Raw genomic sequence first — 14,634 nt, forward strand, 5'->3', positions numbered from 1 at the left:
TATACCTCATTTATTCCTTACGATACCCCTGAGAGGTAGATAATATTATTTCTCAATTTACAAATGAAGAACTTAAGGTCAGAGGTAACTTGCTCAGGTTTATACAGAAAAAATAAAGAAAGATCCAGTTGTGATTGAAAGCCAGATCTGTCTGGCTGCAGTCTGTACTTGACTAAGTTAACTTGGACAGCTTAATGCTTCAAGCCTGTACCAAGCTAAACACTCTGATTTACTTCTAGAGTATTTAACCTATACCCTGCAATTTCTCATACTGGAATTAATTTAGCTATGCACTTGAACCAACTGTGTGCCCCAAGTTGCACTATTTGAGGTAATAGGGCTACCAATGGAGAATACAAAAGTACAAGGGCACAATCTTGGATGAAAATAATTTTGTCTCATCTGACCCTTGATTGGCATTTCTGGAAAGCCAACCCTGAGAACCTGTAGCAATGGGACAGGGCCTGGGGAACCCTCAGAGGCTACCCTATCTCTTGGCCTGACTTATGTCACTTGTCATTTTACATGTGATAACATTTTATTTTTTCTCTTACTCTACCATTCCTTTTATCTCCTCTTAGTCAAAATTTCCCTTTGGAATTTCTTATAAAAAATTGTTATCTGGATATATTAGTACATGGATCATTATTTACACCAGTATTTGACTTGGTCATATATTTCGTCACATCCTTTATGAAAGTGAAAATTTTTTTTTTTAAGGAGGGCGCTGCTCATAGTGGTCCATGCGGGGATTGAACCTGCAACCTTGGTGTTATCAGCACCACACTCTAACCAATTGAGCTAACCAGCCACCCCTAAGTAAGGTCATCGTTTTTACGTTCATGTTTATCATAGGAAGAAATTATGTTTTCAAATATAAGAAAGAAAAGAGTAAAGCAATAATAAAGTTTTTTGCTTATGAGTTTTAGCTTTCACTCAGACATAATTATTTTACTTACATACTTCTAAAACATTTAATAAGCATACATTAAAAATAGCACAGATGGGACTGGCCCGGTGGCTCTGGCGGTTGGAGCTCTGTGCTCCTAACGCTGAAGGCTGCCAGTTCGATTCCCACGTGGGCCAGTGGGCTCTCAACCACGAGATTGCCAGTTCGACTCCCGCAAGGGATGGTGGGCTGTGCCCCCTGCAACTAACAACGGCAACTGACCTGGAGCTGAGCTGCGCCCTCCACAACTATGATCGAAAGGACAACAACTTGACTTGGAAAAAATCCTGGAAGTACACACTGTTCCCCAATAAAGTCCTGTTCCCCTTCCCCAATAAAATCTTAAAAAAAAAAAAAAAAAAGCACAAGATGAGCTTTTCTATTATGACTATATTAGAGACCATTTTATTTCAAAATAAAAATTTGAAACTCAGATTGATCTCAACTTATTTCTTGATGCTCTGTAGCCATATTATAAATTTGGGCAGAATTTTTGTACAAAAGTTAGTGTAAACATCCAGGGAATGTCGACACTCTTTCCCTCCACAACCTTGTGGTTTGGAGCTGGGACAGGGACAATAGGGGCTCATGGGAAGGGAATGTGATTGCCCTCAAGAAAGGACTGAGGTTGCTGGATGAGGTTATATAAAATAATAATGTGAAACACAAACAAAACCCAATTTGTGATGTGAGAAACTTGTTTACCCAGGCTGCAATATATTACAATAGTTCAATACTTTTTAAAATAATAGTAATTGTTCCTGGCCACTACTCTAGCATTTCACTGACCTAACTAACCAGATAGTAAAGAAGAGAAAGAAATCAATGGAAAGGGTAAAGGAAAAAGGAGAGAACAGGGAGGTAGAAGGAGGTAGGAGGGTGAAAACGGAGAAAGGAAAGGCCCTTACCCTCAGCCATCCCACCCTTCCCCGCTGCTCTTTTTCCTTGGAGGCAGCATGAAGCGATGACAATCACATCAGGTAGATATTATTATCCCATCATGTTCTCTTACAACTTTGATTTCTTAGTTCATCCTCCAGAAAGTCTAAAAAGGAGAATGTCAGCAAGTGACAGGACATACTTGAGAAGAAAATGTGTAGACCTAGCACTCTAATCTCTCATCCTGAAACCGGCTTGAGCTTCCTCTCATGAAGCCACGCAAGTCTTCTGTGGTCGATATTAGGGTGACCACACACGTGCACTCGTAGCCTGGTTTTCCTGGGACAGTCCTTTTTTACCTACGTACTCCTTATAAGCTCCCATTCCACTTTCAAAACTCCAAGTTTGGACGATATATGACATGAACACCCCAGGCAAGAGCCATGTCACTCGACACCCACCTGCGGCCTCCTTTCTTATTCCTCCGCCATCACACTTCTCAACTTCAGAGTCAGGAAACTGCTTCTGGCTCCCTGGACACAACTTGCTATTTCACCCTTCTTTTTGATGACTTTCGCGCTTCCTTAAGGTCTGTTACTTTATTTACAGCAATATTGATGCCATGTGGTGTCTGTCTCCTTATTTGACTATTAGTTCCTTGAAAATGGAGACTGTTTTGATTACATCCTTTGCACTAGTGTCTCCATTATATCCAGACATATTACATGCTAAGTACAAGTTTGATGAAGGCATAAATGAAGCATGTCAAAATTACATATATACATAAACGAAGATAGGAAGAAAGTAGATAAAACTGAAATTCATAATCACATTAGATTTTTAATGTTTCAGATGACTTACAGTTTTTAAAAAATTTTTCTAAGTGAAATATTTTTTTAAATAGCAAGGTTGTGTATAGCATATTTTTGAGAGATTTTAAAAAAATGGTTCAACCCTCAGTTACTTCTTGAAGGGTGAACTCTCAGTTATTCTGAACACAGCAGATAGTGCTTGCCACTTAGTATGTACTCAGTAAGGGTTGAATGAAGAATCACGCATTTGTCATGAGTTAGAAGAGAAATGAGAAGCTATAAAGAATAGAGACCTATGCAAACCTACGATTTGGATCATTATTTCACTTAAGTGAAAAGGGAACCCATTAGGCTAAGGGTGACCAGGTTGCACCACCCAGTTCTTTGGAGCCCCCTTGTTGCTGGCTGGGCAGACACTCAGAGAATATTATATATAAATTATAAATCCCCATCTTCACCAAGGCAAAAGAGTGACTGCCCCTCCCAAGTTCCAGACAACCCTCAGACTGCCCCTTTGCTGTTCTATTATCTCCCTGCTCATTGTAATCTTATTTGGGGGAGGGATAATAAAAATGTTGAGGTGTTTGGAAGGAGGTCCAGCACACAGTCATTTATTTGGCCAAGGAGTACTCTGATGGTTCTTTGTCTGGAAAAGGTTAAGAATCATAGGTATTTTTAAATGTTAGCTAATATACAAAACTTGTAAGAGGAGAGGAAGAAAATTCTCATTAGTCATGTACCAGGTTCTGTGATATGTTCTTTCAGATTTATTTTAAGTAATATAAGTAATCACAATATCCTTGATTTTATCATCATTCAACACTTAGTAAGTGCCGGAGGCTAGATCTGAATTCAGGTCTAGTGGTCTACTCATGTGACAAAAAAGCTCTCCACCTTTGGTGATGTGGATAAAAGTGATGGTTCTGTCCTGGAAAAATGGCACTGGGAAAAGTGCCTATTCGTAGGTTGGAATATATCATTCTTCACAGACAGCATCAAAGAATCTCAACAAGGACAATGAACGCCTGTTGTTCACGTTACATGTTTGAGAATATAATATATCTCTGACAACTAGTGTAGAAATACTTGAAGTCTGGAATTGTTACTTGCAACAAAAATTAAAAATTAAAAATCAAGCCTAGTCTCAGTGGTGATTATACGGGTGTTTTCAATTTGTGATAACTCATTGAGCTGTACATTTAAGATTTTTGCATTTTTCTGTATGTATGTGATACTTTAATTTTCCAAAAGTTTGTTTTTTAAAAGACTGATGAAAAAGTTATTGTGGGAAAAATAGGATATGTTCTAAGTTTAAATAAGCTAAGTAAGCCACACAACCTCATCCTGATTCTTTCTTCTTGATCTGTGAAAAATAAAGCTAATGAAGAAGTTACCACTTTCTTCCAAGAGATAAGTTTCTATACCTTTACTTGGTCAGTGCATGGTTGAGTTTCTATTAGGTTGGTGCAAAAGTAATTACACTTTTTGCAATTATTTTTAACCTTTTAAACTGCAGTTACTTTTGCACCAACCTAATAATTTAGGGTTTTTTGCCTCTTACCTCCATGGTAAGAAATTAAAATGTTTCTTTCATTCCTGTATTTTAAAACAAATTTCCTGTGATACTCGGAGCCTGCCAATAAATCTCTCGCAATCCTACATTTTTCTTTTTTTTTTTTTTTTGGTAAGTCTCAGAATGATTTACAGAAAACAAATATCTTGCTTCAGGTTTGACTGGGACAAATGAATCTATAAATGTTGTGGGATAATAGGAAAGGGTGGTGAAACATTTGTAGACTTTTTCATGAAAGTCATCAGAGAAAAAGTAGTTATTTTACTCCCTGTCACAGAAGCATCATCTTTTCATTTGGTTATAATATTCACCCAGAATTTAACCCATCATTTGCTTGGCTGTCCTGAAAACAAGGTACAATTTGTCAAATGGGAAACAGTGAAGGCACATATATACGATAATCCTCATTGTAGCCAAATTAGAGTACTACCCCAATACTGACAGTAGATTTCATAAAGAATGTATCAGTTTTAATGTGAAATAAATGTTACACCTTTTTAAAAATTAATATATTGAAAATATGGAGTTGGCGAAGAACTCAAGTGGTAGTGTAGTTAGAGTTCCTAAATTCATCTTTGGAAGTGGTCTTACCATATGTGTAAGCTGAATTATTTCTCTACATTACTATACACAGCAGCCTAATTTGATTAGCTTATTTCAATTATATTCTTTATTTCAACATGCTAATTTGAAAAATTTCAAACCTACGGGAGAGTTAAAAAAAATAGTACAATACCACTATGTTGCACACCTGAAATTAATATAATATTGAATGTCAACTGCAGTTGAAAAATTTTAAAAAGGGGGGAGAAGGGGAAGGGGAAAAAGAAGTTCAAATTTACAGGTATAAAAAAAAATAAGTCAGGGGGATGTAATGTACAGCATAGGGAATATAGTCAATAATATCGTGATAATGTTGTACTGTGTCAGATGGTTGCTGGACTTATCATGGTGATCACTTCTTTAGGTATAGAAATGCTGAATAACTATGGTGTGCCCCCTGAAACTAATATAATATTGTATGTTAGCTATGTTTTAATAAAAAATCTTTAAAAAAATAGTACAATGAACACCCAATAGGCCTCACCTAACTCCATCAATTGTTAACTTTTGCCATATTTCTGTGTGCTGTGTGTGTGTTTGCTAAATCAATTGATATTAACTGGCTGATATCACCTCTGAATACTTTAGCACGCATCTCTTTAGAACAAGGACATCCTCCTACATAACCACAATACCATCATTGTACTTAAGACAGTAAGCAAATCTCAAGTCACATACCAGTGGTGCCAAAAAAATGTACGAATACAAATGGACACTTTGGTCAATATTGCTCAAGCAGTGGTTCGCTGTAATCAGAAGTGTCCAGACACTGATGGTAACCACTTTGAACACCTCTTGTAATTGCAGAAGTCAAACGTGACTTGTATTCATCTTTTATCATTATATATTGAGTATTACAATTTTAATACAGTTTTCTTTTCTTAAAATGTGTATACATTTTTTTGCACCCTCTGTATATGTCAAATCACTATGTTGTAAACCTGAAACTAATATAATATTGCATGTCAATTGTAATTGAAAAATTAAAAAATGATCTAAAAATAAAGCAAATGGGTCAAAGTTCAAAAAACAAAACAAATGACATTTAGCATTGATAAAAACACCATCTAATATATAGTTCATAATCAGCTGTCCCCAACCATCATAATTTCTTTAATCAATTATTTTTGGACAGAGGATCCAATCAAAGATCACACAATGCATTTAGGAAATCATGTATCTTTTAATATAGAAGGTTCTTCCTCCTGCTCCCCACTTTTTTTTTTTTTCTGTCTTTCATGACATGGACATACTTTGAAAAGTTCAGGTCTGTGTCTTGTAGTATGTCCTACAATCTAGATTCGTGTGATGGTTTTCTCATGATAATTAAAAATGTTTGTGGAAAAAAATACACATGCATACTGTACATTCCTGCTGTTTTTCCATTACAACCTATATTTTCCCATTTCTGAGACTTCACTCACACAGACCATCTCTTTAATTAATGCCCTTCCCCCACTGCCTCTCTATAAGGCCCAGTTAAGTATTTAACCTTCCCGAGGTGATTTCCCTAATGCCCTCCATCCTGAAATAATTTTTGACTATCAGAATACTTTAGCTTTTCTTTCCTTACAGCATTTACATTTTCTTTTTTTACTTTGTATTATTATTTTTTCTTGTTCATGTATTTTTTTTAGCTTCTCTCCAATGAAAGTGTCCTAAGTGCAGGCCTAATTTATCTTTGACCTCCCTGGAATCTAGCACATAATGTTTCACAAAGTAGGCAATCAACATATATATTTATTGAATGAATGAATAGATGGATGAATAAATGATTGAAAATGTTATCTCTGGTTTCTGAGATACAGTGAGTTGCTTAAAAATGTAATGTTTCTTTAAAAGGTTTGAAAAATTTCTTCATAAGTGTACTTTCTGCACCCAAAATAGTCTAAATTAAAAAAAAAAATTTTAGTTTTAATAAAAATAAAATGTTTATTATATGCCTTGGTATAGCTGTTTTAAAAATTAACTTGCTAAGCATTGATGGAAGACGTTCAATCCGAACAGTTTGTTCATTAGCTTTGGAAAAGTCTTATATTATTTTTCTGATAATTTCGTCTTTTGTGTGTTTTGTGTTCCATCTGGAATAAACTGATCCTCTACATCCATTACATTTTCTTTCATATTTTCTATCTTCTACTTTCTGAAAGATTTCCTTCCAACCTATTTATTGATCTTATTAAATTTTGGAAATCATGTTTTTAATTTTCAAGATTTTTTTTAAATCTCTGTAATTTTCCATTTAATATGTTTTTGGAGTGGGGTTGATCACAGGTAACTAAAACCAAGGAAAGCAAAAGTGCAGATAAGGAGACACTACTGTAGTGAAGACTTCCTGTGAACTACTTATACAATACAGTAAGGGGGTAAAGCAATAAAGCATCTACGTATTGTGGGAGGATGGACTTTCAAGGAGAAATCATCCTTTTAATAGATCGATTTGTTTAGACTGAAATACGAGCTTCTGTAAATCCCTGAGGTATAACTATTCAGATATGCTGTTCATTTTCCCATAAAATAGTAAATATTAACTACCTTTTTTTTTTACTGTTTTATTTCTATTTATTTATTACCTTTTTTTTATTAGTTTCAGGTGCACAAAACAAAGTAACACTTAGACGTTTATCATTTATATCCCTCACACTGTGTCAACCCCCCCCATCCACTAGCCCTTTGACATTGCACACAGCCATTTCCACTGTCTCTATTCTTAATGCTGTACTCCGCTTCTTGTAAGTATATACATACATATATATATATATATATATATATATATATATATGTATATATATATATATATACACACATACATATATATATATATAATTGTAGTTGACATTCATTATTGTTCAGCTTCAGCTTCAGGTGTACAGTGCAGTGATCAGGCATCTACATCATCCCTGAGGTGGTCTCCCTAATGAGACAAGTGTCCATCGGATACCCTACAAAATTGCTACAACATTATTGATGACATTCCCCAAATTAACTTTCATAACCCCGTGGCAATCTTGTGGTTACTGACTGTTTTCTAATCCCCTCACCTTCCCCCTTATCCCCCCCCCCCCATCTAGCAACCCTCAGTTTTTCCTCTATGTCTCCGAAACTGTTTCTGATTAGTTCATTCACTTATTCTCTTCTTTAGATGCCACATATAAGTGAGATCATATGGTATTTGTCTTTCTCTGTCTGACTTATTTCACTTAACATAATGTTCTCTAGGTCCATCCATGTTGTTGCAAATGGTCAGATTTCTTTCTTCTTTATGGCTGCATAATACTCCATTGTATAAGTGTACCACAGTTTCTTAATCCAGTCATCTACCGATGGGCATTTCAGTTGTTTCCATCTCTTGGCTATTGTGTATAGTGCTGCAATAAACATAGGAGTGCATAAAGATTTTTGAATTAGAGTTTTGGATTTCTCCAGATAGATACCTAGGAGTGGAATTGCTGGATTATAAAGTAGTTCCATTTTCAGATTTTTGAGATACCTCCATACTGTTTTCCATAGTGGCTGCACCAATCTGCAATCCCACCAACAGTGCACAAGGGTTCCCTTTGCTCCACATCCTTGCCAGCACTTGTTGTTTGTTGATTTATTGATGATAGCCATTTTGACTGGGGTGAGGTGGTATCTCATTGTGGTTTTTATTTGCATTTCTCTGATGGATAGTGAGGTTGAACACTTTTTCATATGTCTGCCATCTGTATGTCCTTTTTAGAAAAGGATTTTTGTTTTTTGAGTGGCCTTTTTAATGGCATCCATTTCTTGCTTTATGGATGCAATGTCTTTTCAAATCTCTATGGAAATACTAATTAAAACTTACTGAAATTTTCTTCTGTTTCCTGCACTACCTCTGTTTAAACTTTCTTAAAGTCTACTTATTTTTATCTTGGGTCTTTCACTCATTCATAGTAAAGGCATTTTAAGTATAGAAACCTCTCTGTATGCTGAAAAGCTGATTGGGAACTCTGTGTACCTGAGCAGTGTCTGCCAACTATCAAGTGGGCTATATGCTAATTAAATGTTGAGTTAGTTATTATGATGTGTAAACTTCCAATGGCCAAAACATGGAGATCTTTTTTCTGACGTCATTCAATTTCTTTAAAAACGAACCTTCCAGTTTTTTGCCTGGGGTATACCCCTTCTGATTGCTGAAATATCACCCAGCAGAGGGTGTGTGTGTGTGTGTGTGTGTGTGCGCGCGCCTGTGTGTCTTCTGTTCCTCATTCAGACTGACAGTTGACTCCCTCTGTTTTCAGTCCCTTATTTCACCCCTTCCCTCTATATCCTGTGCATCAGCACGCCAAGCCTCAGCTTTATCCTGCTCCATCCATTACCACTCATCTTCCATCTATGTCCATCTGCCAGAATTTTGTTAAAATCTCTCACCCTCTGAGGGCCTCCCCATCTTCTTGTAATGGGTTTATATGGTGTAGTTGTTCCTTTACCATCATTTTGGTAGACTCTTGAGATAGAGAGGAGATAAATATAAACGTGGAACTATTTTCCAAAATATCGATTCCAAAAAATCAATTTGCCATCTTTAATCAGACTGCTTAATTTTAAAAGTGTGTGTGTTACAAACTTCCCCTCTGTAAATTTGCTCTTGTGAATAGTGTACATTTTCTGCCTATAAGATTCAAGAAGTGATTCTCTCCATGTGACTATGGGAGTAAGGTGCAGACAACCTTGGGTGGTTTCGAGTTTCCTACTGAGTAATCTAGACAACAGGAAAGTACTAAAGATATTGCTTAGGGAAGTGTGAGATACACTCTTTATGACTTTAGAAGTCTGGTTACTTATTTACAACTGGGATGAGGTAAATGGTCAAACAACAAGAAGAGTTCTACAAACCATTTAAGTTTTTAGTCTGCTACTAAACTGCACTCTTGTGCATGTCTGAATGTTCAGTTACCCTGGATTTCCAACATCTGGGAGAGAAAAGAAGCTGCAGCATCACTCATGCCCCTCCCAAGTCCCACTCACTCACAAAGAATTTACTCTTTGAGCCACTATAACATTGGCTGGTTACTCACACCACAGATTCCTCAGGATTGGCTGGGACTGCAAATAAAACCCAGTGTGCCCATAATCAAGCCGATAAGCTACAACATAAATGCACACCAGTTCCTCTTCTTTCCTCCTAACATTTTCATGCAAGACCGGGGGAGGAAACATTTTCTCTGGCCAAAAGGAAAAAGTCTTTCAAGGAAAAAGAGCCTGAAATGGGTCTGCTGAGTTCTAAAAACCCTAAAGCCAAGCAAGCCCGAATTCTTCTTCTGGGGCTGGACTCTGCTGGGAAGTCTACTCTCCTTTATAAATTAAAGCTTGCTAAGGATATTGTGACCATTCCGACAGTAAGTTTCAACGTGGAGATGCTTGAGTGGGAAAAGCGTCTTTCCCTCGCGGTCTGGGACGTTGGAGGACAGGCCAGAATGAGGAGCCTGTGGGACTACTACTGTGAGAACACCGACGGGCTGGTGTACGTGGTGGACAGCACCGACAAGCAGCGGCTGGAGGACTCCAGGAGGGAGTTTGAGCACATTTTGAAGAATGAATACATGGAAAATGTGCCTGTTGTCCTGTTAGCCAACAAACAAGATGTGCCTGGAGCTCTGACTGCTGAGGACATCACCAGAATGTTCAAAGTGAAGGAGCTCTGCTGTAACCGGAACTGGTACGTGCAGCCCTGCTGTGCCATCACCGGGGATGGGCTGACTGAGGGGTTCAGGAAAGTCGCCGAATTTGTGAAAAGCCACATGAAATCAAGAGACACTTTAGAGCTCTTTAAGCAGATCTGAGGGCTGTGCAGTGAAAGAGACATTGATGGAGTTGAAAGGGTAATTATTTTCCGTGCCTGGTGAGAAAGTTGCTGAGATTTGAAAATCTTTTCCTGAGATGTTATGTCACCCACATTCAAAGAACTCAAAACAATATCAATAAAATACTATTTTTGGCCAGACACTATAGCAAACTACATGGTAATGATGATTGAGAATTAAAAATGTAATATTTTGTGCATGTTGGATGGTTCAGAATAATCACATTTGGGACCAAATAAATTATTGCTTTATTATTTTTATATGACTACTAGAACATTTTAAGTAAACTGTCTGCTAACCGAGTCACAATCCTTTCAGATTGTTTTCGGCTGTCACAGGTATGCAATTTCCACTACACTCATATGTAACAGCTGAGTGGTAAAAAAAATGAACTTTAAATTATGGAGAGGAAAAAGTTGGATGTGACCATTTTGTAAACCCCTATTTATCCCCTACGTAAAGTTTCTCTTCCGGATTCCTGCCAGCTTTTTGAAATCTATTGCTGGGAACTTCCTACAAATCAAACAATGAACTCCAGGCTGTTAGTTGCCCAGAGGCTGTGTTTTTCCACAGGGAGAGAAGTTTGTATCTTAAGACTCTGGGGATCAGAGTAGCACCTTAGAGTTTAGGGTAAGGTCTGGGATTATGGCTCAGCTTGAGGCCACAGCCCCAAGACCAGCTTTACTAAAATTCAATGTAACAGTCATTGCTTGGGAACTATGTATGGCTCACGGTACTGATCAAACAGGAACCAGAGCTAGACTTTGCTCTTGCTGTTTACTGAGAGAAACATGAAGCTAGTAGTTAGAATAGGGCAGTAAGTGCTGTGTGCTACAACAGGAGAGCCTCTTTCCGACCTGGAAAGACAGGAGGTGCTTTACGCAGGAGATGGTGTTTAAGAGGATCCTCACATGTCTCATGAAGCTATGGGTTAGTTACTGGAAGTTCCCATCACTACCGGCTCTCTGACACGCTGTGGGGGAGGGCAGGAGGAGAGAAGGAAGTAGAGATTGAATCGGAATTCCCCTGAGAGGCTCAGAACTCCAGGGAGGCCCTGGTACTAACTCTTTCCTCCTACACTACCTCCAACAAGGCTCATTGGAGCTAGAAGCAGGTTTCAAGCCTCAACAGCAGCCCCTGAGACTCACAGAGGAAAATAAAGGTATAATAAACCAGGGGTGCCAGCCGCTGGTTCTCTCCTCTCATCTTAGACATGATTTGTTCAGCAAAGATCTGAGCAGCTACTTCTGTGCTACAGGACAGAGATTCACATATTATAATAAAGTAGATATACACATAATAATAATTACCATTGGTTGAATACTTGTGTGTGCCAGGTATACTAAACACTTTCATACATCTTCTCATTTAAAGTTCCTAAGTGCCTTGAGAGGAATAGGCTTTATTTTCTCAATTTTATAGATGAAGAGTACTGAGACTAAATAAGGTTAAACAATAATAACAACCACACACACACACACACACACACACACGACCTGGTCTTTCAGCTGAGGAGTGGCAGAGCCAAGATTCAAACTTACATGTGCCTGATTTTAAGACTAGTGCTGTTAATTGCCATGATATTGTTTTATAAATAAGATATGGTTTCTGTCTTCAATGAGCTTACAGCATACAACTAAGAATAAATCCAGGTTAAATTAGAAATAGAACTACCATATGATCCAGCAATCCCACTTTTGGGTATATATCCAAAAGAGACTAAATCACTGTTTTGAAGAGTTATCTGTACCCCCATGTTCATTGCAGCATTATTTACAACAGCCAAGACATGGAAACAACCTAAGAGTGAGTCGACGGATGAATAAAGAAAATATGATATGTATATTCAATGGAATATTATTTAGCCACAAAAAGAAGGAAATCCTACCATTTGCAACAACATGGATGAAATTGGAGGGCATTTTGTAAAGTGAAATAAGCCAGACATAGAAAGATAAATACAGTATGATCTTACTTATATGTACAATCTAAAAAAAACCCCCAATTTATAGAGACAGAGAATAGGTTGCTGGTTGCCAGGGACTGAATGTAGGGGGAATGGGGAAAGATTACTCAAAGCGTACAAACTTTCCATAAGATGAATTAAGTTCTGAGGATCTCATGTACAGCATGGTGACAATAGTTAATAATACTGTATTGTATACTTGAACTTTGCTAAGAGAATACATCTTAAGCATTCCCACCAAAAAAAAAAAAAAAGTATTATGTGAGGTGTTAATTAACTTGATTGTCAGAATCCTTTCACAATGTGTACCAAATCATCAAGCTGTATACTTTATTATTATATATGTAGTACATATATTATTATATATAATACATATGTATTATTATGTATTATATATGTAATATATTAATAATATATTAAAATTTATTTGTCAATTACACTTCAATAAAGCTGTGGGAAAAATGGAATAAATCCAGGCCAACATACATAACTTTTATAATAAGAAGGTTCTTTGTAAAAACAAGCTAGGCAAAATAAACTGAGTGTAATAACGGAGATATAAGAAAATTGCTGAAAGACTGTGGTAAAAAGAGTTACAGATTTCAGGAAGACCTCAGGGGAGTGGCAATATTAAGTGGTTCATATAAAAATTTTTCCGAAATTTCACAAAATGATTAAAACCTCCAATATTCATCTTTAAAAATAAAATGCTTCATCCCTTACTATTTTCCCTATGTATTTTTTTAATCTTCCTAATCTTTTTTTTTTCTTTTTGGGGGGGCTTCTGGTGAAAACTGAAAGACCTACTAGACAAATTTTTAAAAAGCTGTAAGCACTAATTTTCCTAATCTTAAAATTATGAGTCACTAACTTATATCTATGGAAAATGTCTAAACAGAATATATCATTATTCTTAGCATTTTGGTAGTTTGAATTAAGTCAAGCCCTTTGTGGCCCAGTCTTAGCATAATGTAAAATTCAGAGAAAACAGTGCCTAAAAATATTGAAAGCAATTAAAATCTTCACTTCAGAAAGCTCTGGGTGTGTGCGGTGGTTGCAGTGGGTAGATACACTCAGTGCAGAGCAAAACTTATAAAATAGCTTTTTCCTGTCATGTCAACATTCCTCCCCCACACAACAGCTATTCTTCAACATCTCTACCAATATTCTTTCAAAAACTTGAACACTCTCCCTTTTTCTTCCCCTTTCTTCCCTGGGATCCAATCTATTTTCTTCCATCAGTCAGTCACTTCTTTCCTTTTCAATGAAGTTTTACCAATCTTTCTTTGGCATTTCCCTCCTACTCCCCCTAGCATGTTCCTTTATGTGCGCGTATACACACACACACACACACACACACACACACACACACACTTGTGCACTCTTCTTCATTCTACTAACGAAGACCAAAAGTGAGGGAAGGGTAAAAGGTTAGGCGGATAACAGCAAAATATTCCTTAATATGTGAGAGAAAACGGGCTGTGAATATTCATGCCTTGATATTTATTATTGTCATACATTTTATTCTGTTATCTATAGATAATAAAATAAAACTTTTAATTTATCAAAATAGCATATTGCCATGGATCTGTAGCAACCAAAAGCAGAACACTTCTGAAATGTACTTTGGTTAAAGATTTAAAGAGTCTGAAAGGTAAATATCAGTTAAATATTTCTATGTGTTTTTCTAAGTGTTCCTAGGTGAAAAAAAAATCCCTACAGGGCATAAGAATAAAGAATGGCAAATAAAGCAGCAGCAGTGGCTGATAGATGTTAAAATTAATTTGTCAGTTTAAAAAGCGGGTGTTTTCCGATGATGAATAACGTGAGTTCTACCAAACCAAGGACGACGGGGAATTTCAGGTAGAGAGTCCTGAAGTCCTGATCCCTTGTAGGTGGCGTGGAGGGACAATCCACAGAGGCTGCAGTGTGTTAAAGGTGTGGATGAACAGCCGAGGACAGCATCTGGAGGGGCTTCTGCAGACCCCGGGGCTTGCCTGCTCTTGTTTGCATGAGCTCTGTCTTTA

The 14,634-nt window shown here is 37.0% G+C and overlaps 1 protein-coding gene, 1 long non-coding RNA gene and 1 other non-coding gene across 8 annotated transcripts in view; 1 reads left to right on the plus strand and 2 right to left on the minus strand.

The window, feature by feature from the left end:
- LOC109447520 (uncharacterized) overlaps positions 1-14,634 on the minus strand; it is an 83,317-nt gene that overhangs the window by 56,595 nt on the left and 12,088 nt on the right. Inside the window, exon 3 of one of the 6 annotated variants that reach the window (XR_016019802.1) lies at positions 7,870-8,184. The exons of 3 other annotated variants lie outside the window; for them this stretch is intronic. This is a non-coding gene — a long non-coding RNA (uncharacterized LOC109447520). Of the gene's footprint in view, positions 1-7,869; positions 8,185-12,439; positions 14,630-14,634 lie in introns of those variants that run through there. 2 more of the 6 variants (XR_016019804.1, XR_016019800.1) reach the window with 2 other exon arrangements.
- ARL14 (ARF like GTPase 14) lies at positions 9,251-10,776 on the plus strand. The gene has a single exon (XM_088794431.1). It carries the CDS (start codon positions 10,045-10,047, stop codon positions 10,618-10,620), a length of 576 nt encoding a protein of 191 aa, XP_088650557.1. The 5' UTR covers positions 9,251-10,044; the 3' UTR covers positions 10,621-10,776.
- LOC141568059 (U7 small nuclear RNA) lies at positions 13,383-13,445 on the minus strand. Its single transcript, XR_012491074.1, has one exon. It is a non-coding gene; the product is annotated as a U7 small nuclear RNA (small nuclear RNA).

The sequence above is a fragment of the Rhinolophus sinicus genome, chromosome 17 (genome assembly GCF_057876585.1).
Source record: "Rhinolophus sinicus isolate RSI-liver-muscle chromosome 17, RSI-T2T, whole genome shotgun sequence".
NCBI classification, from domain to species: domain Eukaryota; kingdom Metazoa; phylum Chordata; class Mammalia; order Chiroptera; family Rhinolophidae; genus Rhinolophus; species Rhinolophus sinicus.

Bases quoted from the DNA above. Each gene is read 5' to 3' on its own strand.
- ARL14 (XM_088794431.1), top strand. From the start codon at position 10,045: ATGGGTCTGCTGAGTTCTAAAAACCCTAAAGCCAAGCAAGCCCGAATT.